Source organism: Trichosurus vulpecula, chromosome 1 (assembly GCF_011100635.1).
Source record: "Trichosurus vulpecula isolate mTriVul1 chromosome 1, mTriVul1.pri, whole genome shotgun sequence".
NCBI lineage: Eukaryota > Metazoa > Chordata > Mammalia > Diprotodontia > Phalangeridae > Trichosurus > Trichosurus vulpecula.
Genome location: NC_050573.1, coordinates 28,751,978 through 28,778,960, shown reverse-complemented (window position 1 = coordinate 28,778,960; position 26,983 = coordinate 28,751,978). Strand labels below are relative to the sequence as shown.

Below are 26,983 nucleotides of genomic sequence, written 5' to 3'. Positions count from 1 at the left end.
GGAAATACATTCATATTCTACCACAATTTCTTCTTTCATCTAGAAAGGCCATTCCAAAATATCCTCCCACGTTGAGCCATCTCTGAGTAGGATGAGTGGCTAAATTAACCAGAAGGTTTCCCCCGAGGAAGGGCTGAGGCCTCTGGTCAGTTTTATGGGGTGCAATGGGTGGTTCCTGAGGTCGCTTTTAAACATAAATTCTGTGACTCAGTATAACATTTTATGTTTTAAGAAAAAGGTATTCTTTCACATATAGCATTCTGAAAATGCTTAAAAGAAAACTGTTCTAAAAAAAATAATGATTTTGCACCTATAGTGAGCAGTTTTTTTCCATCCCAGAGCAAATACGTGGAAGTAACCAAATTGGTTTTCCTGCATCCAGTTTCTCTCCCCTCTAATTCATCCCTCACATAGTTGTCAAAATAATCTTCCTGAACCACAAGTCTATGTCACTTCTCTCCTAAATAACCTTTGGTAGCTTCCTATTGCCTTGAGGATAACACAAAATTTTCACCTTAGTATTTAAAGCCTGTCACAATCTGGCTTCCAACTTTCCAGGCTTATTTCATACCCTTTGTACACTCTACATTTAAGCCAAACTGACTGATTTCCTGTATCCTGAAATGAGCAGTCCATCTCCTGCCTCCTATTAATTCCCTCCTTCATCTTAATTCAGATTCTAATTTCAAATAATTCTTCTCATAAATTTAGATTTGATCAAATTTTAATTGCTGGTATCAACAAATCAGTTACATCACACTTATGATGGCTAAAGGGGCTGACAATTTAGAGACATAATTAATAATCACCATTTTGCTACAACTTAGCTTTTTTTAATCATATCAATACTTGCTTTACCAATATTATTAGCATTTTGAAATTCATTCAAATTAAAAACTAAAGCAGAAAGAAAACACTATGCATCATGTACTAGCAATTTTTGGAGAAAATCAAAGGTATTTTCCAGTTCCACAAAGGTTAGTAATCAATGTCTTGGACACAGGTATCACAACAATCATTGGACTTCACGTTTCTAGCCCAATGCAGAATAATAACAATCATTTGACCTCACGTTTCTGGCCCAATGCAGGACCTTGAAATACACTGTCACGCCCCAAAGATGTTGAGGCTAATTGAGAATAAATAAGTTCTTTTCCACAGACTGGTATGGATAGAGGAAAGAAACAAAAACCAACAGACAGGCCCAGCCTTCTAAGAAAAACATATTACTAACCTTTTGTTGACTGGCTTCTCATCCTTTTCATAGGGCCGAACGAACCATTTACCAATCCTGACAAAGTTTTTATCCATCAGGCACCTACAAACAATCAAGAATGATGTTTTTTTTATGGTTTCAATAATAAATAACCACTTCTAAAGCCCTTCAATAAAGAAAGATAGATTGTGGAAAGAACAATTAACTCAGCAAACTGACTCAGATCACTCCTTACGGCAAGATGGCTACCACTCATTTTTTAATGCATCTACTGGGCAATTCTGAGGGAATGTAAAGTGCCACTATATCCTTTTCATAGGAAAAATATAAAACAAATAAGGAAAAGCACAAATAAATAAAAAGACAGATGGGGGGGGGGGAGAGAGAGAGAGAGAGAGAGAGAGAGAGAGAGAGAGAGAGAGAGAGAAAGAGAGGCAGGCAGAGGCCATAAAATGGAAGACAGTTAAATACCACACTGACTTCATCATTTCAAAAGTGACTAAATTTCAATAGAACTTATACTTGTCCAAAACAATGAGAATCTCTCAAAGTGATCCAATCTATTTTGTTATATATGATGTTAATACATACTAATTGATTTTTGCATTAAAGTACATGTGTAGATGAAACAACATGGAGGGATGAAGGAATAAAACTTGGAAACCATTAGATATTTTAGTCACTGGCTCAGAGATTTTATTTTACCATTTCAGTTAGTATATGAACTATTCAATGTTAAGATTTCAAGGTTATGCAACACTGTTGTCTAGTGATACTTAAGCATCTAAAATATTCCATTCCCTTGCAGATTCTATAGAGCAACACCCAAAAGAACCATTGACTAAATAAGATCACAGAAAGAATAAATTATGAATTAATATGGAAGCTCAAGAGTTTACAGAAAGGGCGACATGAGTGAAAGGGTGACTATCCTGGGAAAACAGGAAAGCATAAAATTAAATCTAATACGACCATACAGTACATGTGTGAAAGATGTTTGGGAACCATTGCCACACTACAACTAATAAAAATCACAAATGCTGATTTCTGATTTCACATCAGAAACCTGAGAGCAGCCAAGGACACAGCAGGGAAATGCCAATAATACAATCTGAGGTTCCGTACATGTGGACACTGTAGATCCCATTTCTTTGCCTAGAAATGTCAACAAAAGGGTATTCTCACTATTCCACAAACCAGCAATGGCAGTTACTGATCCTTGAATCTGAACTCTGAAAGTCTGATGTAGTGATGAAGTGATGGTTTTACTGATGATATATAGATTTGTCACTTACTGACAGGTCTGTGTATTATGAGTGGATTTCTCTGAGGTGGAAGGAAGACAAGAAACAAACTATTGTGTTCAATCCAACAAACATGTATTAAGTGCTTACCATGTGCAGGGCCCTGTGCTAGGGAGACTAAGGAAGAAAAGAAGAAAAATAACCTAATTAATGCCCAAAGGAAGTTTACCGGGGGGGGGGGGGGGGGGGGGTTAGAACAGGGCAGGGGAGAGGGCAAGGGGGAAGGCAGGGAAAGACAGGAAGATTTATTTGGGGGGAATACAGCTTGTAGAATGTAATATGAACACAGGAAAGGTCCAGACCAAGTTCTACAGAAATCCAAGCCCTACATCCAACTCATGATTACTGGAAATCTCCATCTGAATGTCCCACAGGCATCTCAACTTTAAAATGTCCCACACTAACTTTGGTACTACACATACATACATGCATACACACATACATACATACATACATACATACATATATACACACATACACACAAGTATTCTCTACCCCAACTTCCCAGTTTGTCAAGGATACCACCATTCTTCCAATCACACAGGTTTACAACCTCAGATTTATCTCAACTCTTCAATATCTGACACCCCTTTATTCAATCTGTTGCCAAGTCTTGAAAATCTATCTCATAGATCTCTCCACTCATCATTCCATTTCAAGCTCTGCATCACATCTCTCACTTCTATCACCATACCAACCTATTAGTAGCAGGTCTTCCTGTCACCAATCTTTCCTCTCCATACCCAGCTACCGAATTAATATTCTTAAAATCAAATGTGATTATTAGAGGGAGCTAGGTGGCATATGTATATGGAGCATTTGGCCTCAAGTCAGGAAGACCTGATTTCAAATCCTGCCTCAGACACTTTCTTGCTTTGTGACCCTGTTTACCTCAGTGACCTCAACTGTGAAATGGACCTCCCAGAGTTGTTGCGAGGATCAAAGGTGATTTTGAGAGCCAGCTAGGTGGCACAATAGACAGAGCAATGAGCCTAGAGTCAAGACCTGAAATCAAACATCACCTCAGATCCTCACGCTCGGTCACACAATTTGCTCGAGTCTCCTCAACTGTAAAATGGTTGTACTAACAGTATCTATCCCACAGAGTTGTTGTGAGGGTTAATGAGATAACTTTTATAATGTTATCTCTTATGATCTGTGACGTTACTAGAAATGTATCACCTTGCACAGTGCCTGGCACATAGCAGGCACCAGACTAGGTAAGTGATTACTTCCTTCCTTCCCTTCCCTCTTAAAACAAATATGACCACATCACTCCTCTGTTCATGAAGCTCCAGTGACTCTCTGGTGCCTCAAGGTTTAATAACAAGATCTCCAGTATTACATTTAAAGTCCTTCACAATCTTCTTTCCAGACTGCTCCTGCATTATTCCTTTTGGTACGTTCTCCAATCTGGCCATTCCCCATCCCCAATATTCCATTTCCTGTCTCCCTCTTCCTCTGAATGACTACAACTGTTCCATCCACTTCCTCTCCTCTCACTTGCTTCTCAATCCCTTAAAATCTATGCTGACTTTTGTCTCAACGCTTAAAAGAATCTGCTTTCCCCAAAGTGGCCAGTGCTCTCTCACACGCTCCATCTGCTGGACTCTTCTCAGTCTAGCTGCTTTCTGACCTCTCAACAGCATTTGAGACTGCTCCTGCTGGAGGATCACTCCTCTCTAAGTTTTGTGACATTATTTCCTCAATTATCTTTCTATCAGACTGGCTGCCCTTCCTCAGCCTCCTTTGCAGAGTCATTTATGCACAGGTCCCACACCATGGGTTTTCCATGATGTTTTTTCTTAGTGACCTCATTAGTTACCATAAATTTAATTATGATTACTGTACAGACTATGCCATACTCATAAAAAAACCCTCGGTTCTCTCTTAAGCTCCAGCTCTATATCACTAAATACCTATTAGAATTTTCAAAGGGACGATCCCATAGGCCTCTCAAACTCAGCAGGTTCAAAGGAACTCATTATCTTTACCCAAAAATATCTTCAAGCCATTTGCAACCCATCACTCCCACCCTGCCCCTCCAATTTTGACTGCTCAATACTTTGTCCTCTTCGTGATTTTCCAGGGTGTGAGGTAAATTCCTGGTATTGTTTTCATTTGTGCTTCTCTTACATGGCACAAATTCTTAAGTGGTTGTTGACATTCTACAGTGGGATTTTTTTCGTTTGTTTGTTTTTTTTAAGAGTTCGTAAATATTCCTTGTATTAGAGGGAGAGTTCTACAAAGACAACTTAAGAAGAGAAGATACCGAAACTAGTGAAAGGTTCATACATGATACTAAAGAAATGATGATGAAAACAAGTCAAAAACAAGTCCTGACTCATACACTTCCTAGTAGACCTGGTAGAACAACAACCAGGCTTAATATTCTCCAATAAAGAGGCCCTTGTACACATGTTAAATTCACACAAGAGTCTTTGAAAAACACAACTAGAGAAAACTCTTTTCAATGTAAAATGAAAAGGAGAGAAGACAGGAGGGTGTCTGGTCCCTGCAAGTCATGGATGTGCAAAGACCAAAAGGAGGATGGATTCTCTAGAGACGGTAAAATTCTCTAACTGCTCCCTTTTGGAGATGGCACTGTGCTAGCTCCTAACTAACATGTGTTATTACTCAAGAGAGTAATACTCCATATTACTCCATAAAGTAAAAATGAAAAAGATGGAAAATGCCTATGGCCCAGAAGCGTATCCTTAGGAAAGCCCAGTCATTCATTTCACCCTAATAAGGGGCTCTAAGGAGGCACTGAGACAGAAAAACAAAATGAAACCCAGTCCCTGCTCTCAGAGAGCTTACATTCTACTGGGGAAATAGAACATTTATACAAGAAAAATAAACATATATAACTGGAGGAGGAAAAGAACATCAGCAAATAGGAGAACACAAGGAGGCTTCGTCTAGTAGATGGCATGGGAGGTGAGACTGGATAGAAGCTAAAGACCCTAACAAGCAGAGATGAGGAGAGAGGGGATACATTGGGAGAAGGAATGGCAAGTTGAGGCAACAGTGAGTAGGAGCTTGGCTGGAATGGAGAATGTGTGAATGGGAATAATATGAAACAAAACTATGAAGTGAGGTGGGAGGCAGCTTGGGCAGAGTTTTACTGCCAGACTGAGGAAGGTGGATTTTATTCACAGAGGTGATAGAGAGATGCTAAAAGAAAGGATGGGTGGCACAGGGGGTAGCACCATGTTTTTGGAATACCAGTTTGGCAGCTGTGGGAACAAAAGATAGGAGAGAAGTGAGCCTGGAGGCCAGGGAGACAAATGCCACTGCAGTCTAATGAAAAGGTGAGTTACAGAAAGGGAGTGTCGGTAGAGAACGTGAGGTACAAGATATGTTAAGGAGGTAAAAATCAATAGGAATGGGTAATTAATTTGCATATGGAGGTGGGGACCTGGGGGAAAAGAGGAAATAGTTAAGAATGACTCCAGGACTTGAAACTGGATGATTACAGAGATAGTGGAACCCTCAACAAAATTATGAAATGGTAGATGAATGAGTTTCTGTAAGTGGTGGGGGAGACGGAATAATGCCTTCCATTTTGGACTCAGTCCAAATGGATAGGTCATTCAAATAGAGATGTCCAGAAAGCAGGCGGTCATGTGGGAGTAAAGCCCAGCAGACAGAACAGGGCTAGGTATACAGTTACAAAGCTTTGGGAATCATCTACTTTGAGATGATAATTGAACCCACAGAAGCTGATGAGAATGCCAAGAGAGAGTTCTTTGAGTTAGTATAGTTGTGCACTTATCTGAGACCAGCACTGCAGTTAGGACCAGGATTTAATAGGAGAACACAGCAGGCAGGATTTCATTTGGCAATTTACACAGTGCTTTCAATGATTACAAGCTGCACCCCAGGCAAAAAACAATCCTAACATAAACATTCTCCCAGTAATGCTATATGAAAGTGATTCCTGCAATACTACAATTGCTCAAGAATTCAAGGTGTGGGACATCCAAAGGACATCAGAGAGAAGCACTGGTGGTTACAAGTAAGCTACAGCATATTTCTAACAATGACCCATATTTCAACAAGTAGTAGAAAAAATAGCCTCAAGAAAATGTATGCTCAGAAAAGAAGTGGGTGAGTTACATACATAGCACCAGACATGCAGAGGGAAGCACAAAATGTAAAAGGACCAAGGAGAAGACCTCTGGGGAGAATCGAGAGGAAAGCGTGCATGGACAGGAATCCTAAAGAAGGAGAAAACATCAATGAGATGTAACTGATACCACTGGAGGTAATATCCATATCAATTAGATCAAAGAATCACTGAAGCATATGTGCCTAAGTGTGTGTGTGTGTGTGTGTGTGTGTGTGTGTATGTGTGTGTGTGTGTGTGTGTAAGACACATACATATATGTCAAAATGAAGCTTCATACTGTGAAATTTCCACAACTTTCTAACATTTGAAGGGCATCAAAGATTTTCTTGCTCTCTCCCCAATTTTATTTGAGGAGCAATAAAGTACATAAATTGACATTAAATCTGCCAAGGAAAAGAACTAGCAACAAAAAGTCAGCTACTTAAATATCACTTCAAATTAATATTTTAATTTTCCTAAATATAGAAATCAGTAAGGACTACCTAAAGATATATTGATGAAAAATGGGTCGCCATAATTCTAGATTTCAACTTAGAAATCCCCCACGCCCAAACCTGACATTGTTGTTAATATTATATGACAATTTCATTTTTTAATGTAAAATTATTTTAAGAGTTCATTAAATGATTCCACATTCACAAAATGTCCTAAATACAATAATGTTTGTTCTTGACTTCTGTGCAGCCTATGACATGGTCAACCACCCTCCTCTCCTTGATACTCTCTTACTTGTTTCTAAGTTTTCATGACACTATTATTGACCATAACTTCATAGTCTCCTATGATGGATATTTACACAAGTCATGGCCACTGTGGGTGAACACCAGGACTTTGTTCTGGACCCCCTTCTCTTCTCCTTCTATATTATTGCTCTTGATGCTTTTATCATCTTCCATGGATTCAATTACCATCTCAATCAGATGATTACCAGATTTACTTATCCAGCCATACCTCTCTCCTGATCTGTAATCACATCTCCAATCTACTGGACATTTCAAACTGGACACATCAACATCTCAAAATGTCCAAAATTTAAGTCATTATCTTTCCCCAAAACCTCCCTTTTTCCTAATGTTCCTATCAAGGGTACCACTATCCTCCCAGTCCCTAAGACACCCTAAGGGTGTCATTCTCAGTTCCTTACTTTTCCTCATCATCCATATCCAATCTATTCCCAAAGACTTTCAATTTTACCTTTATGACACCTCTCGTGTACACCTCCTTCTCTCCTCTAACAATGCTACCACTATAATGGAGACTTCCATCACCACATTCCAAGACTATTATAAAAGGTTCCTATCACGACTCCCTCCTCTCTGGTCAATCTTCTACTCTGCTCTCAAATTGACCAAGCATGTTACCTCTTTATTGAATACATTTCAGTGGCTACCTTTTATCACCAGGATCAAATATAAAATCCTTTGCATGGCATTTAAAAATCTTCTTAACTTTCCAGGCTTTTAAAAATTTATTCCCCATATATATACTCTACAATCCAGGCCTCTTTGCTTTTCATCAAACAAGAAAAGCCATCTGAGGACTCCATACATTTTTACAGGCGGTCTCCCATGCATGGAATGCTCTCTCTCCACATCTCTTTCCTGGCTTTCTTTAAGCCCCAGCTAAAATACCACCTTCTACAGGAAGCCTTCCCTATTCCCACTCAATATTAACTGCCCTCTCTCTATTGATTATCTCCAATTTGTCTTGTATGTCTCTTGTATGCACATGTTTTTTTGCACACTGTCTCTTCCATTAAAACGTGAACTGCTTGGGAGCAGGGATTGTTCTGCCTTTCTCTATACCCCCAGGCTTATTGGCACAGTCCTGATCATTTGTTTTAGCACAATGCTTTCGCACATTAGCACAATACTTGATCATTTGACTTACAGAAGACCATACCTGTGACAAAGAAAAAATTACTATTTTTTAATCTCACAACATCATTAAATGGTAAAATGAGAACTAATACTCCTCTTGCCCATAATTCTATGACAAAATGTCAAATGGCTCTAAACAGCATTTGGATAATCTTTGCTTTCTGATTCTAAAGCCATTGGCAAATATAAGGAACGATTCCTCAAAGGTATCATAATAATCTTTTTTGGTCATTTCTCAATATGATAGGCTAGAAAGTACAATGAGTATACTTAGGACAGATAGCAATTTTGAGGTTGGGTTAGGTTTTCCATGATGTAAGAGGTTGAGGAGAAGACCTCCAATTATTTATGGCTCCTCAACCAGTTCTCAAAAATACACAAAAGGCAAAAGTTAAAGCTAATAATGGAACCTGAGATTTTGAACATTAAGGGTCCCAAGCAGCCATCTAGTCTAGGCCATACATGAAAAGGATCCACAACTTACTGCATGAATAATTATCTAACCTCAGCTAGACCTTCAAGGTGGAGAAGGGACGACCTTTGTGGCAGCCTAGTGAATTCTGGGGTAGCTCTAATTGTTAGGAAATTTCCCTTCATACATAGCCTAAACTGGCCTCTGGGCAACTTCGACCTCTTACTAGATTCTGCAAACTGGTTCAAAAGAGAACAAATTGAATCCACTCTCCATATGACTGCCCTTCTGAAATTTAAAACCAACTTAAACTTGTGAAACAGAAACAAGGTTAGAAAGATATAACCTGATGAAACCATGTTAGATATTTGTAATTAACACTTCCTTTTTTAGATATTGGCTAACTTGTTTTTTAATGATCAACAATAGAATTTTTTTCCAGAATTTTTAGATGTGCTCTTAAAATCTCATTTCTTATCTTGGGTATCTGCTCCCTGTTAAGTCATTTTCGGTCTACGACATCCAGTTCAAAGGATACTCTCCTCAGCAGATAAACAGGACCAAAATAAGGATTCGGCAGCTATACTTGCTTTCTGGTGTCAGTTATCATCACGCCAAGATGCCAAGCAAGTGTCCTAGCCTTTCTTGGAAATCCTTTTTCTTGAAGGGGAGGAGCCGAGACAACAGAGTAGGAGGAAGTGCAGCCTTGCTCCAACAAAAAGTCATTTGTAAAGAGCTAGAATTCACACCAGACCCGGGAATGACCATGAAATCCTGGGGGAAAAAAATCACGGGAAGCCATAGAGAATAAGAATAAGAAAACATGAGGACCCTGACCCTGTGCCGAATGCAGAACCAGATATCAACTGACAGCACTGTTGGTCTCTGCCCAGTTCTGGGTGACAAATCCAAGAGGACCAAGGAGGGAAAGTATGCCTAGGGGTGAAGAATGATGGCACTTTGACTATGTGCTGACAAATGAGCAAGTTCAGAAGCAAACAGCAGTTTTGAGGCTCTGATCCTAAGACAAAGTGTTGCTTCCATCCTCCACTCCAATCCAAAGCCTGCAACAGGATAACTAGGGCAGATATCTCAGACCAATAGGGAGCCTGCAATTCTGGCATTCTAAACCGGAAGAGCTTTCTAGACAACTGATAGTGGCTGAGGGCAGTACCAGTCTACTAGAACTTCCACCCAAAAGTAAGCTCTCAGGAAGACTGCTCATACCCAAACCCAGGTCAGGAATTTCCAGAGCTCAGATCTGGAGGGCTGTGAGTCTTTGCCCTAACTCAGACCACCTGAGGAGCCCTGAAAGGTGGCAGGTCTCTGGTATGAAATATATGAAATTGCCCCCAAGAAAGCAGCAGCCAACCCATGAAGACAAAAGCTAAATTCAAACATTTCAAGACATAACAAAGATTGAAGCCAAGAAGTAGGCTAGGAGAATAACCAAACAAACAAACAAAAAAAGAATCTCACCATAAAGACCTATTATGGTGACGAAGGCACTCAAGACATAAACGGTGAATAGGAGAATGATACCAAAACATTTATTAAAAAAGCCTCAAATAAAAACACAGCTTTGCCACAAGTCCAGCCAGAACTTCTAGAAGAGATAGAGTTTTAAAAAAGCTAAAAATGATATTATAAATTGAATGAGACTACTTGAATAAATGGGGAAGATCAGGAAAGAGAATAAACTGAGAACAAGAGGTACAAAACCTTGCCAAAGGAGGAAAAAACTCCCTGAAAATTAGAAATTATGAAAAAAAAATGATTCTAATGATTCTCTGGGACAAGAAATACTAAAACACAATTAAAAGACTAAAAAAAAAATAGCAGAAAATACATATATAAGGTATTCCAAGGCACTTGGAAAACTGATCGAGGAGAGAAAATTTAAGAATCATTGGACTACTTGACAGCCATTATAAAAAGAGAACCTAGAAATCTTAAAAGAAAACTGTCCAGAGCTCTTAGAATCAAAAGGCAAAGTAAAAATAAAAAAGATCTCACTGGTTTCCTCCTGAAAGAAACCCCCAAATGAAAACTTCTAGGCATATTATCACTGAGATACAGAGCCTTCCAGATCAAAGCAAAAAAAAAAAAAAATTAGTACAAGCAGCCAGAAAGAAAGAAAGAACTCAGTACTGAGGAGCCAAAATCAGGATCACATGATTAGCAGCCACCACTCAAAAGGAGTGGAGTGCTTAGAACACTATTTCCAGAAAGCAAAAGTTATAGGCTTGCAACCAACAATGACTCATCCAGGAAAACTAAATGAAAACCTACAGTGGGAAAATGTCCCTTCCGTAAAATACCCCACAAACATTCCTCATGAAAAGATTAGAGGTGTGAAATTCTGAAATACAAACACAGGAGTCAGGAGAAACATAAGAAGGTCAACATGAGCTAGCAATTACATAAAGGAAGATATCTTATGGAATAAGGTCCAAAGGGTGCTAGGGTCAGGTGGAGGTGGGCCCACCCCCCTCATGTCTTTGTTTTCTCCCTTTATTTGAGAATCAATCCATCTTACCCAAAATAGTGTTGTCTCTAGCATAAACTTCTATTTATTTGGTTTAATCCGGCTATTTTGTCATTTGTAAAAATTAAGTGCCATTTTGACTTCTTCAAGAAGTACCTATGGAACTTTGACACTGATGGGGATGGGATCTGAACCCCCAAAAGGAGAACACCATGTCTTTGAAAGCAACTCCTAGATCCGAACCAGATCTTCCCACAGTCTATCTGTATAAAAATATCAGTCTCATCTTCATCAAATGCTCAGATTTTTAAAATCTGGATCACTTGTATTGGCATCACAAATGCACAGAGTCACTAAGAGTCTAGCCCACTTCTATTGGTGTTACAATAAACTAGCTACTCGAAAGAAGGCTTGAGTGGTTGAATTCTTTCAAGGCAGACCCGTGCACTTTACCCTTGCATTTCAGGGTTCCCAGCACCCCCAAACCACAACATTAAAGTGCAGACGGGGTGGTTTCCTTAATGAAAGTGAAAATTTTTTTATAAACATCTTTGCAGATCTTTTCCATCTTTCATTTGTTTGTTGCCCTCCTTCCAGTTTCATCCTTTAAAGTCCTTAGGATGAATTTACTTTGTTTGGCCTCTTAGAAAGCTTTCTTTAGACTGCCACTACTTCTCACTAGTTATGAGGGACTACTGCACATTATCTTCCCACCATCTTTCTTCTAAAAACTTTACGAATTAACTTATATTCTATACCAAGTGTTTCCTTGAAACACTGTTAAACACCAGTGTTATCACCTCTCCCTCGGCAAATGAGTAAAGTATTTCCAGATCTTAAGTCATTTGGACTCTGATTTACAATGGACATTAGACACTGATTTACAATGGCTAAACTTCTATGTGAAATTGTTGCATAACAGCTCTATCTACATTCCATTTTTATCACCTATAACTTTGAAGGAAATTAATATTATGCTATTATTTTAATATTCAATTATTAATTTGTGATCCATCCTTTTTCCTCCTATTGCTGTCAAGACCTCACTCCTGAAAGACTACCCATTCTCTGAAGGGCATAACTGAATAATGTGATTAATTTTAGCCCCCAAGGCATCAGCTCCTTAGTCAGGTTGGGTTGGTCCTTACTCAACTGGTAACTAGTACTGGTTTGATCTGTCAATAGGACCCGGATGGAGAAGGTGGAGGAGGATGAGCTTGCAGTGGCCTGGATTTTGAAGGAGAAATAAAACCAAAGAGAGCCTGTCAGGGTCCAGATTGCTAGAGGGAGCTCAAAACTCACGTTGTTTTTGAGGTGTTTCGGTCCTGCCTGACTCTCCATGACCCACTTGGGGTTTTCTTGGCAAAGATCCTGGAGTGGTTTGCCATTTCCCTCTACAGCTCATTTGACAGATGAGGAAACTGAGGCAAATGGTTAAGTGACTTGTCTAGTGTCACATAGCAGTAAGTATCTGAGGACACATTTGAACTCAGGTCTTCCTGAGTTCTTCAGGTCCAAAACAGGTCCAAAAGATTAAGCCTCATTTCTCAGATAACCAACCCCCTTCCCAGTGATATGATAATAGGGAGCGGCTGAGAACTCTTAGCTCACCTCCTCATTAAATATACACCAGGGTTGTCATTCTCTTGTCAAGGGAAGTCCCAATAATGTGCTGTCAGGAAGACATTGGAGCATTTAAGATGATCCAAGACCCTACATCTTAGTCTTTGATTACCAAGAGAAACCACTAACCATCAATTTAAGGATTACTGTGGCTCACCTAGTTAATAAATTGATATATTAATACCTGGAAACTTTGTCTTAGAATTTTATTTGAAAGAAATTCTTTAAGTAGTTCAGGGTAGCTTAATTGCACATATAATTTTGTGATTTTTATTCTTTTTCTTTGGATTAATTTGATCTTTGCTCTAAAGGTGCCAATAAATAGCATAACAATGCATAAACAGTTGATAAAGAAATTACTTCCACAGTAGTAGGCAAGCACAGTCAGGAAGATCTCAGTTGAAAATCTGGGCTGAAGTATACTTTTTCCTTTGAAAAACAAAAGCCTATGTTTTTAATACTAAAACTCTATTGGGTTTTTGTATAGCTAAGAATGACAGCACATTACATTTTTCGTGAACTGAAAATGAGCATCGCTCAAAAGCAAATCAGGAGGTGAACAGTAGACATGAGCAGACTTAATCCCAGCAAAGGAATTATCAAGAAGTAGGTTAAAAGATGACAAAGAAATGTGAGTAAAAAGCATGGGCTGAATGGTATGAATGAAGAATAAACTATGTACAATTCACTGTGATATCTGTATTTTCAGAAATGAGTGAGTCCTGGGCAGATAGCCTGTGGCTAACATGTGGGAGGACACGGATCACAGTCACACAAGACAGACAAGGATCTGCTCCATTGTAGATCCATCAATAGTAATATCAAAACTGTTTAGGATGAAAACTGAAGTCAGAGCAGGAGGAATAAAATGGGAGAATTATGTCAGGAATTGAAGTCAAGCTCATTGGCCTACAGTTAGCATTCTCTTTATTGAGAAACTTGCCCTTTTCCAATCCTGCAACACCTCTACTGTTTTCTATGACAATGGCTCACCAGTCATATCTGCCCATTCTTTCAGTAACCAAAGATGTCGTTAATTCTACCCTTGTGCCTTCGAACCCATCAAGTCAGTCAGGCACTCTCCCTATTTATCTTGGGAAGAGCTTGCAATTAACCATTTTTCCCCCATCCTTTCTGGTCCAAAGATCATTCTGCTCCTCAAAGAAAACAGAAAGAAAATAAGAACTGAGTGGCTCTGGTTTGGTTAAGTCATCAAAAATTATTCCATCTACCCTATGCAAGCATGACCTTGGTCCTCTCCTTTCTTCGATTCTCCTGGTATCCTCAATGGAGTTTTAAAAGGTTTTGTGTTGTCTTTAGCTTTTCTTGCCAGACTGATCTTGTTCTGAGACAGCCCCTCTGACATTATTCTGAAAGGACTACAGTGTGCTCCTGCATCCATTATCTATGAACTGTGTTCTTCTTCACATGGCTTAATTACCACCATGTTGGCTCTTATATTGCCCGTGTCTCCACAACCCTTCCATTTCTTCCTCATGAGCACTTTTTTGTCTCTAATTCTTCCCTTACCACAAAGGCTGACTTCCCTTACAAAAATTTAAGACATGAGATCTTTTCTATGAATCCTTTGAAATCTGTTCTTCCAAAATCTAGGGTACCAGTCAAACCATGACTAACTACAAATTCTAACACTGGAGTTGTCTCTTCCCCATAAGATTCCCATCATTTTGTCCCAGTAACCACTTCTTCCTAGAAAAAAAGATACAGAATAGCAGTTTCCTTCATTATTTTATCAACAAAGGATGAAATTGTTAAGGTAAGTCAAGAAAGCATTAGCTGTTTTGATCATGGCAAAGAGAGAGTCCCAGCAAATGTCTGAATCAAGGAAGTTCTCTAGTACTATTTTATTATGCCACTGGACTATGTTTCTGATTTTCATAAACTGATGTGTTTCTTCTTCCCGTTCAGTTTCCAAAGCAGACTAGGATGACAGTATCATTCTCTTTCTCCCTACTACACTTCCCCCTTTGAGGTTTCCACATTTTTTCACATGATTAAAACTTAAGATGTAATGTTCTTCCTATCAACTTTTATCCATTCTATTGGGTAATACATTGGACTAGGAGTAAAGAATCAATCAACATTTACTAAGAGTCTACTATGTGCCAAGCACTTTGAAGAACTGAGGATACAAAGAGAGGTGAAAGGCAGTTCTTGCCATCAGGAAAAGGTCAACAGAGGGAAAGTACTAACATTAAGAAGGGTTGGGAAAGGCTTCCTGTAAAACATGTGATTTTAGTTGGAATTTAAAGGAACCCAGAGGGCAGAGATGAAGAGAAAAAATGTTCCAGGTATAAGAAAAAGCCAGAGAAAATGATGAGAGATGAGGGATGGAGGGTCTTTGTGGAACAACCAGGAGGCCAGAGTCACCGCATCAGGGAGTGAGTGGTGGGGAGGGAGGTCTAAGAATGGAAAGGCAGGAAGAGGCTAGATCACGTATGGCTTTGAACGCCCAGAAGATCAGGGTTTAAATCCCACCTAGCTGTACTAGCTGTGTGACCCTGGGAATAAGTTTCCTCTTTTGTAAAAAGCTTAGGAGGCTGGAGTTATTGGCCTCTAAGGTACCTCCTCTGTGATTCTTCCAGTGCTGGATTCCAGTTCTAACTCTCAGCAAGTCTCATGAAGGCAAATTATGTTTACCTTCTTACCTTACAATCACCAGTTCCCCTCCCTAGTCACATTTATTTAGTGAGGCTAGGGACTTTGATTAATGACTCCTTTCTTCGATTTTGTCTCTTATGAACTTCAAACGCTATTTTTTTTCATGGGTTGCAGGAATTAATGACTTACATTTTAAGGAACAAAGATATTTCTTTGGAAATATCGCCAGGGAAAACAAACCAGGTTGTTTGGTTGGTTTTAAAGGAACTTAGAAATAAAAGTGTTTTCATACCCATAAGCCAAGTCAAGATAATCATGCCTGCCCAGACAGGTCATAGCATGGCAAAGATCTCCAACTAGCTCATGATTTTCATGTCACCACATGTATCTCAAATCATGGCAACAAGAGTTTTTTTTTAATGGCAAAATGAGCTTCTGAATGACTTCCTGGAAACTTATCACCAGCAGTTCCTGAATGCTTCTTTGACACTGGTGAAGCGTGTGTGTGTGTGTGTGTGTGTGTCTGTCTATCTTGGAATATTATAACAAGTACAATGAGCTAGGAATGACAGCATAAAAGTCTATTTTACCCAGAGCATAATTATGCAGAGCTGACAAGTTCCAATGAAAAAGCATGTCACATGATCCTGAACTATTCAGTACCACGCTGCCTTACATCTACTAAGTACTGAATAATGAAATAATTCAAATTAATGCACATTTACAAGCCATTTATTAAGCCCTTACTGTGTACCAGGAATTGTACTAAATACTATGGCTACAAAAGATAAGTAAGTTCTTTCCTTTAGGAAGCTCATGTTTTACTGGGAGAAGAACAGTTCCTATATACACCATTAAGTTCACAGAGGTAGACAAATTAACAGAAAATAAAGATTAAAGGAACATAGGTATACATAAAAATATTTATAGCACCTCTTTCCACAGTTGCAAAAAACTGCAAAACTAAGGGGTGCCCACTTATTAGGAAATGGCTAAAAAAATATTAGGTAATATGTGAAGGCACGTAGGTGGTATGGCGGATGGAAGTCAAGAGTTAAACCTGACACTAGCTATGTGGCCCATGGCAGATTAATTAACATCTCTCTGCCTCAATTTCTTAATATGTAAAATGAAATTGTTAATAGCACAATCTCCCAGGGCTGTTGTGAGGATAACAATGAGCTAATTTTTAAATTTTTTTTAAAATTTTTAAATTTAAAATTTTAACTCTAATTTTAAATTTTTTTAAAAGTACAAAAGTACAATTTTTAAAGTACAAAAAACCCCAAACAGTTGAGTAACTAGAAAAACTAGTGCTATAAAATTTGCAAAGCACTTGAAACATGGAACTAGAACTCATATCTTTGTCTAGCATTCCATCTGTGCTGCTGAATAAATAGCTGGGTGCAGGCATTACCCTTGAAATAAGAAATTTTACAACTGAGAAGAAAAGCATAAGAATAAAATAAATCCCCATTAATTTGAACTAAGAAGGACATTAAATTTTAATTAGTGATAAGTATCAATTATTTAATATGCACACACATACACATATATGTACAAACATATTCTCTCAAGTATATATAGTAACTTACTGCTGTTTGCAAGGATAGTTCCTACTGGACCTTAATAAACACTAAGAATCATTTGTCATTAGCAGCATCATTTGCATATAGATTATGTGTAAGTGTACCTAAAAAGTCCGTTCCCTTAAATAACAAACACATCCCCTGTGATCTTTGCATTACTAATTTGCTAAGCAAGCCTTTCTTGATAGATAATCGAAAAGCAATTCATCAGCCTACCCTACTTTAAATTACCATAAAATCTGAATTACTGACATTCAAATTAATGATATTTTACCATTCTGAGAATTCTATTGACAATCATTCAGTAAGGAAATGCAATTATTCTCACTCTGAGCGAACAACATGCCTTTGAAAAGTGTTAGGTTTTGTTTTCCCCTTCCTCCCTACCCCTTCTGTCTAGAAATCTATATGCCTTTCCCTCCATCTTTCTCCAAGTGAGCATGACCATGTTTGCTCTGCCACAGTCTGGGTCCTCCACTAGAAAGAACTCTGGAGAGGTGGATGGAGCACTGGGTGTCAAGGTGAAGACTGGCTCCAAGTTTAGCTACATGGGAATACTATCTTCAAATACAGTAAGTCTGGTGTCTTATTAAATTGAATTGGATGGGAACATGGTTCAACAGCATCTAAGTCATTTCCCTGTTGAAATTAAAATATTTTACAAGACAGTGCTACAGAATGACTAACTCGCTCATCAATAGCTAGGAGAAAATAAATGATATGCTATATGGATTTCACATTTTTTTAAACCACATCAAAGCTTGTCCTATGCAGTGACATTATTTTAAATAGATCATTGCAATGACCCCACCTTTCTCTATGTATGTACACTAGGAAGTACAGCCTTTTAGAGGAAAGAAAAAGGGATGGAATGATATATTTTTTAAAAAACCACCACTGGTTCTCAGGCAATCTTCCTTCTACTCCATAGGTACACACACCTCTTTATCTACTGGTTATCTCCCTCATTAGAATGTAAACACATCAGGGGCAATAGTTGTTTTGCCCTATTATGACGCCAGACACATAGTAAGCACTCAGTAAGTGTTTAATTGATTGACCTAGTTCAACAGCTTCATTTTAAAGATGAGGAAAATGAGGCTCAGAGTAAGTGAATTCTACACAGTTTCATGGGTAGCAAGTCATAGATTTAAACTCAGGTTTAAACTCTCTGATTCCAAATCCAAGGATCTTTTTTACTGGGCATCACCTGCCTCTACCTGCCAATGCTTCATAGCACCACCTTGTGGTTTAGACTTTCCCAAAACAATCACCACACTGTAAAATGTTTTGCACGAAGGATGTGGGTGCTCCAACAATTTCTCCAAAGAGTAAAGGGCATGAGATATCAGTCACCGTGCATCTACTATATGAGAGGCCCTGTGCTAAATGCTGGGAATACTAATGCAAAAGAAACTGTAACATTGATACTGCCTGTGAGGAGTTTAAATTCGATCAAGGTGGCATGTTCACACAGAGGCATAGATAAAAAGGTCCAAGAATGCAGACAGAGAATACAGCTCTGATTCCACTAGTATAGGGCAGTCCTGAACGCGTAGCAGCCCTCTGCCAAGGGTACCTGCATCTTCTCTGAAATGCATGGTTAGAGAACACACAGCAGTCAGTTGAGTGACTTTTCTAGGGTCACTGAACCAGGAGACGTCAGAGACAGGACCTGAATCCAGATAAAAAGTTTGGAAGTCAGAATACAAAGAGCTGAGAAGTGAGTAAGAAACACAGATATGGAAGCAATGAGTCTAAATGTTTTCTAAAGTGTTGCTGGTAAAGGGGGTGGGGGTGGGGGGGAGATATGGCAACTCCTCTTCTCGACCTATATAGGTGGGTTTGAGAATCCCACTGCCTAAGGAATTCAAAATCCTCCCTTGTCCATTCAGGAGACTTAACAGTCTTGACCATTGTGAATAAACCACGGCGATGACTGCAGAAAAGCATCCTAGCATCTCATAGCATCAAGTGGTCCCTCCCACCCCAGTCATATGTTGTTTGGGCTTTAAAAAGTCAGAGACACATGGACAGACCAGATGGTAACAAAGAGGCAGAGGTGGCTTCACAGTTCACTTTTACAGACCATGGGAAGGGATACTATTTCCAAAATAAGTCTTTCCCCTGAGTCTCAGTCAATCAGCTAGAGTTCATTATGTTCTTTCTGTCTTGGCAGGCACATTCACCCTTACCATACAGAGGTGCCCACATTCTATATTAAGGGGCTTATCAAACTGACCCTTCTTAAACTGAGATAGGCATTATATACACCCTCCTTCTGACTTTCTGCCTTAGGAATACATAAACACAAACACACACAGTATACATACACATTATATATAGAAAATTAGCTACAAAATTTATACAAAGCCATTTGGGTGGGGCAGTGTTGGGAGAAAGGTGAAGAAGGGAACATTAGAGGGGAAGCAGTATAGCAGAGTAGTCACCCTGGGGTGACCCCACCTCTGACCTATTCTGGCTAAGAGACCCTGGGCAACTCACTGAAGCTCTCAGTGCCCTGATCTGCATTGGTGGAGTTAGTTACTTAGAGTTCTCTATTGATTAAACAATCAACAAATACTAAGGTACAGAACCCAAAACATTCTTTCCAGGGAAAAGGCAGCAGCAATTAAAATAGGAATAAAAATAAGGTTTTTGTGGAAGATAGGAAAAAAAGGAAAGAAAGGAAGGAAACAAAGGAAATGGGGGGGGGGGGGGGACTGGATCCAAAGAATTAATTACCTAGTGTGCACCACGCATTTTGCTAGACACTTTACCAATATACCAGCACTTTATCCTCATGATAACCCTGGCCTGTAGGTGCTATTACCATCCTCATTCTATAGTTAAGGAAACTGAGACAGACAAAGGTGAAGTGACTTACCAGGGTCACACAGCTAGTAAGTGTTTGAGCCCTGATGTAAACTCAGGTCTCCCTGTCTCCAGACCCTGGGCTCCTGGCACTGATCCCCAGCTGCCTATCAGTCAAGCTCTGAAGAAGTTATGGGTTCAAAGAGGCAGAAGCAGGGAGAAAAACCCACCAAAGAAGGGGGACAGCCAGTGGGCCAGTTCGGATAAAATAAAAAGTACTGGAACGAGAAGGATGTACAATAAGTCTGGAAAGGAAGGCTCAAGCCAGTGGTGAAGACCTTGAAAAGCCAAAGAGGACATTTGGATTTGTTCTTAGAGACAAGAGGGAGAGCCATGGAAACTTCCTGAGCAGGAGAGTAATGCCATCAGACCTGTTCTTGAGCAATATCAATTTGGTACCTGAGTGAAACACAGATCGAAGAGGGAAGAGAACAAGGAAAAGGAGACCAGCTAGAAGACTACAGGACTCTGGTGGAAGCTGAATCCACAAGACTTGGTCTGGATTAAGAGAGAGTTGCTGAGACAGTCTAAGGCTGGGAACTTAGATCCATGAAAGGATGGCAGTGCCTTCAACAGAGAAAGAGAAGGTAGGAAGAGTGGGGGATTTGGAAGTCTGATTCACAATTACATTCTTAATTTTACAAATGTTTTCTTTTTCTACAGTACAAAAGTAAATTTCACTGCAACATAATATGATTTTTTGAATGAGAATTAAGGAGGTTTAAACATTTAGGCCATCTCCTCACTTATTGACTCCTTTCTCCCAAAAGAGAAAATAGGTAAGTCAATAATAAAATAAATCTTAATATAAAGAACAGAATTATTTATCCAAGTATACTCATGATTACTATGAACTAGATAAATCTCACCTATGGTGCAACATGACAAACTACATTTTTAAAAGGAGATAATGTGTTCTAATATTTTCAGGTATCATAAAACTTTCAATCACAAATGAGTCACTTTTAACAAATTTCAATAAATGAAAAATATTTACTTAGGTTTAATTTGGCATGAGATTATGGAAATTTTATATTTTCCTTTTTTCTTTCATTCCTCTAAAATTCTTAAGAAGGATGTAGGGTCTACTAGAGAAACAAGTCTGTAGCCCCAAATCAATTTTCTTGAGAGAGGGCAATTCTTTCAATGCTTTGCTGATTATAACTCAATCAAAAGGTTATCTACTGCCAGCTAAATCAGAAGGCCTTAAACTGTGGATCAAGGGGGCTCCTTTCAATAGTATAAGAGCTAATAAAAATTCTAAGGGTGCAATATGCTGATATAATTCATGGGGGAAAATGACTGAAAACCAGAAAAGGCTTTTTTTTGTTTGGCTGGTTTTTTCTCTGTGACTTTACTTAATTAAAGCCACCTATGTGAAGTTTACAAATATTCAGTAAAGTTACCAAAACTGTGCGGCCTATTAAAAAGGTACTCTAAATCACTCAGAAGGATCTCAGCCTCTTTCACCTGTGGTTACCAAAAGGCACCATAGAGGAAGGCAGCAGGGACAGAAGTGCAGAAAGCCTTGCAGAAAGAGATTTTCCAACCTACCTCTTGCTTTTATCTATCTGCTCACCAGCCTTTACCAAACCCTGTGCCTCCTTCTATGTAACAAAAGTTGTGAGAAACATTGATTTAAATTCAGTTACCATTTTTAAAAATAAGCCCCTATACTATCATCTGGATTTTTTTCCCCTGCTCTTAATGAAGTTTAATGGATTTTTAAAATTTACCTCCATCCCCTTGGTACTTTTTTTTTTTTTTACTTTTTAATTAGTGTTCAAGTAGAAGAGGGAAAAAAAGATCTGATGACAGAAAATTCCTGGGTTTCCCCTTCTAGTTTCAGAATACTTAACTTCTTCTAGAAAACATCCTCCTTTCTGGCTTACAGTTGCTTTTAATAGAACCCTTTAAATATAATATCCAAAACATATTGAACATATCTTTAAAAACCTTATTCTAAAGAACAGTAATTCTGTGACATGGTTTTATCAGGTTTTCGATTGAAGAGTCTTGTCCAGGAACGATAGCCCAGTCATCAATCCCCTACTTCTGCAGGGAAGAAGACTCTAAACTACGCTTCAAGGAACTGCAGAATCTCAAGTAATTGACCCAAGAAAAAAGGGTGGTAGATGCTCTTTAAGTTCCAGGTGTCATCCCCATTCCCACAGTCAAGAGAGATGCCAGTTCATTTAAAGGAAGAAAAAAATCTAAACTTGCAATTGAATAGGGAAAACCATTTTCTAGCAGGTGGCGGCCTAGGTGGGTACTAGCTTTCCAACAGAAATGCTACCTGGAGCATCTAAATCCCTGATTCCCAATCCTTTCAGCACATGGACGCCCTATTACTTGCATCTGTCACACAAAAAAAGGGGCATAAGTGTAAGTTCCAAGCTCCCATTCAAGGATTCAGAGAACATAAAGAGCTTATGCTTCTAAAGTAGGTCTACACATGGTAATGAGGAGGAGGGGTGAGTAAGTGGAGCAGAAGGAAAGCAGGGCACTAAGGCAGGACACTGGGGAAGGAGTCACCACCAAAGGCATGTCCTCATGTGGGACATGTACATCTTCGGGACTGATGGTTACTCAGTGAAAGGTTTCTATTTCATCTTTCTCTTTGTTTGATTAAACTTGTATTCTGTAATGTTGTTAAATACATGAATATAAATGCACTCCAAGAATATTAGGGGTACCATGTGTTCACTGGGTAGGGGATCCAAGTCAAGAGAATGGTAAAATCCACCCAAGTTTTTACCTGGGCCCTTGAGAATTTATGACAAAAAAATTTATGCAAGCAAATCAATTTGGAATGGGAATTTTTAGAGACTTTCAGTATATCCCCTAATAAAACTAACGTTCACATTTGGGTATCTCAAAACAGTAATTGGGCATCACTAATCTAAACGCTCCTACTCTGATGCCAGAAATACAAAATCCAACAGGGCTTCTCTTACCTTTCTAATAGGTTGTGGATTGCTTTGAAGAGCAGGGTCCTACATTCATAGGAAAGGCCATTCTCCCATAGTCCTTCCTCCACTACTATAAAACAAAACAAAACACAGACCGACTATTAAGCAGGACATCCAGAAACAGAAAGAGGAAAATTTGAAATTCTTCTTTAATATGGTAATAATGGTCTTTTCCACATTCCTCATTATAATCTAATGTATAATTACACAAAATAATGCATACACGATAGAACAGAAATTTCACTTTCAAATTCACTTTTGATCTTGACAAAGAGAGGGAAAAATTTGTCCAATGTACCAATTTTAATACCAAAACAAGAAAGAAAATCTATTTCTAGAGCCCTAAACGGGAATAGTTATGCCATGAAATCATTTTGGCTTCCCCCTTGAAATTCTATTGAAGTCTAACATTCGTCTTCCAAAATTCTCACATCATCACACAGTTCAGAACAGAAGAGTGTCTTTGTAGGTGAGAATCTCTTGACCACGCTATTACACACATAAACATTTGGGGCGGGAAACTAGGAAGAGGAGAAATGTTAAAAATTTGTTTCTTTTTTTTTTTGGTCACACTGGGGGAAAATTAGTGTACTGGTGACATTACTGAATTAAGAGCCACTGAATTTTATTGCCAGAAGGAGCCACAGAGATCATATGATTCACTCTCTTCCATATACTGTCAAGACATTGATGACTAGGGAGGGAAGGCAACTAATTCAAGGTAAGACAATGCATTGGTTGGAGAGGCAAGACCTGATTTAGCTTTAGGCCAGGACACAACTGTACCATGCACTAAATCAACAGCGAATAAAGTAGTGGCCCAGAAGTTAAAGAAGAGCTAGGTTCTAATCTCACGTGTGGAACTTACAGACAAGTCTCTTGACCTCTCCGAGCTCCAATTTTCTCATCTCTAAAATGAAAATAATAATAATGCCTCACAGAGTTAAGAGAATGAAAGCAAAAAAAACAGCTAAATCTCAAATGTAAATCTCAAAGTGTGCTGTGAAGTCAGCCATTTTGAGTTTGATCCTAAAGATAAAATACGTTATAAGCAATGCACCAGGAAACTGATGAAGGGACTAAGGATGAGGACACACTCTATTCCCAAGTTCCATAATTTGACCTTGAGAAAGTCACAGAATTACATTTTATAGAACTGATTTTCTAATAGGAACCTCAACGTTGCATAAACCCCAATCTCATACTAATAATAGCAAGTTGTTCCCTACCTTTATTAAAACCGCTAAAACAAAATTACAAATATAAGGTTGCCTTTGAGATTTTATACTGAACTACAAGTAAGAGGCAATAAAGGAATCTAGGAGTCACAGTGCTTCATGCATTCCTAAAACCTCCATTCTTTTACAAATGGATAAACAAGGACAAAATGCCCCAGAGCAAGAAGTCAATTTCCTTTTTTACAAATTATATTATTTCAACTCCTGATAGCAAGGTAGTTGGAAAAATAAAAACTACATTTACAGAGAAAACTCAATTTCCTCTCACCTTTTCTTATCTCAGAAAAAAAAATTACTTGGAAGACAACATAGTATTGTAACTAAGAATAAAAACACAAGTTAAAATGATGAGAAATGTTAAATTGTTTTCACTATTTTGTTGTATCCTCAAAAATATGTCGGAATCTTTTAATCCTATTAGTTCGAGAAATTTTAAATGCTTGAAAGATTATATAGTCACAGGCACTTCTGCTACAGGAGGCAAGGAGATAATATTCAATAAGCCAGATATTTGAAAATAGTAAGAAATCAATTGAGTGCCTGGATGTTCTCCATTCCCCAAACTCTCCCTCATCTCTATCTCCTGGCTTCCCTATCTTCATTCAAGTCTGAGCTAAAAATCGATCTTCTGTCAAAATCCTGTCCTGGCCCCTCCCATTTTCGCATTGTTTTCATGTTGTCTCCTGCATTAGAATATGGGATCCTTTCTTTGTATCCTTTCTTTGTATCCCTAGGCCTTCGCCTGAGGAGAGCCTTTTCAACTTAGTGGTGGGAGTAAATGCCCGATTTTCCTACAAGGGACTAAGGAGTAGACATAAGGCAGTGGACATAGTTACATTCAAGGAGTTTGGCTGTGAAATCAGGCCTTCGCCTGAGGAACTGAACGGGTCATAAGAAGTGCTGTTATTGGTTGTTGGTTGTTATTGGTGTTGTTGGGGGTGGTCTTTAATGGATGAAGGAGAACTGGGCAGATCTGTAGGTGGGAGGAAAAAAGCCAGTGAATTAAGGTAAGACTAAAGATGAAGAAGAAGTAATGACTGAGGGGACAAGCTCTCAGAAGAGGTGGGATGAGTAGCCAGGGAGAGAGTCTGCCTCTTTAAAAGAGGCAGAAGTAAATAAGACAACTGGGGATGATGAATTTATGTGTGACATCTACTGTGTGCCAGGGCCCACTAGAGTAAATTTGTAATGATCCTAAATAAGCATAGCCTTCACATTGCTAAAAAGTGGTCAAAACTCTATTTGAATACCTATACGTTGGTTTCTGTATTACACCCCAGAGTCAGGCTAATTCACAACTTTTTAATTTTTTGACTTTTAATTATTTTTAAAATACTAACAGATTTGGAATCAAAAGAATGCTACAACCTCATGCATAACAACACAATTTTCCTCATTCCTCATGGGAGAGGGGATAGGGGTGAGGGAAGTTACATGTTCATTCATAAAATAAGCACCAGCAAGCAACAACAAAAATGTAGAATAGATTCAATTAAATAAAATTATACTGATTAAATTTAAATGGTCGGGGAATATGATGTATATCTTTGAGACAGGAAGACCAGAGTTCAAGTCCTATTTTTGACAGTGACACTGGGCACATTCATTTAGGGTTAGTCACTTAACGTCTCCCCACCCCCAGGCAATTTAAGACTAACTTCTAAATGAATGGTGGAAGTTTGCAGACGAAATAAACAAATTATTAAACAAATAATGAAAAAAAAACCACAAACATAATATCCTCAGGAAATAACTGCATTTTAAAAGTCTAAACGGTATACTCATAAAAAATCATATTGCCTAAATCATTTATATCTGATTATCACTAAAAGAATATAAACATTTTTAGTTTTCTGGCAAAATAAATCTGACAAAACTTAGGGGAAGAATATGTAACACCAAGGGAAACATAACATGCCACTGCTCTTCAATAGGCTCTTCAGTAATTGTGTTATAATTATGAATGTTATAATTTAAATGATAATTATAGTAAATCAATAGTTATCAACAGCATTATAATTATTAATACATGATGACACATTACACAATTTCATCAGCCTATGAAAGGCTTTTTGTAGGACTTAAGAAGAGTAAAATGAGAAAGATTTAACCATCATTTTGCCATAGCTCTGGCTTTGGTTTTCTTATGTGAAAAAAAAAAAAAAAGAAAAATACTAGGAAATTTTTCTGAGTAAAAATCACTTTTGAGAACTAGTCAATGCCACAATTGAAGAATAAATTCTGGGAAATAAGACTATGAAGCCATGCAAGGTAATATAAAATAACTGTACATTGTAACAAGCCCAAAGGCAAAATTTCAAGAAAAAAATTATTCTAGCAAATCATAGCTCATTTTTCAATTCCAAATAAAACACTGTTTATTTAATGAATAGCTCATACCTGTAATATAATTATCAATAATTAATAAATGAAAATGTTTAGACACATTATACAAATTTCCATTTCAAAAGTGGTAACCTTTGACACTAAGGACCCAGGATTCATAAATAGTATTCATGAAAACACCTGCATAAGTTCCTCTGGGATTTCATGGAAAATCCTGAATCAAAAAGGCAATGAGCTATACTATGTACCAGTACAAAGTGTGTGTGTGTGGGGTGGGGGTGGGG

General features: G+C 38.4%; 1 protein-coding gene across 3 annotated transcripts in view; it reads right to left on the bottom strand.

Moving 5' to 3' along the window:
* The window catches only part of MED13L (mediator complex subunit 13L), a 388,748-nt gene that overhangs the window by 154,577 nt on the left and 207,188 nt on the right, over window positions 1-26,983 (bottom strand). For 2 of the 3 annotated variants that reach the window (XM_036755938.1, XM_036755952.1), the window contains exons 3-4: window positions 23,101-23,185; window positions 1,235-1,318 (exon numbers count right to left, since the gene is read on the bottom strand). In XM_036755938.1, the coding sequence (XP_036611833.1) occupies window positions 1,235-1,318; window positions 23,101-23,185 (169 nt within the window). The remainder of the gene's footprint in view (window positions 1-1,234; window positions 1,319-23,100; window positions 23,186-26,983) is intronic. The other variant, XM_036755945.1, reaches the window with a different exon arrangement.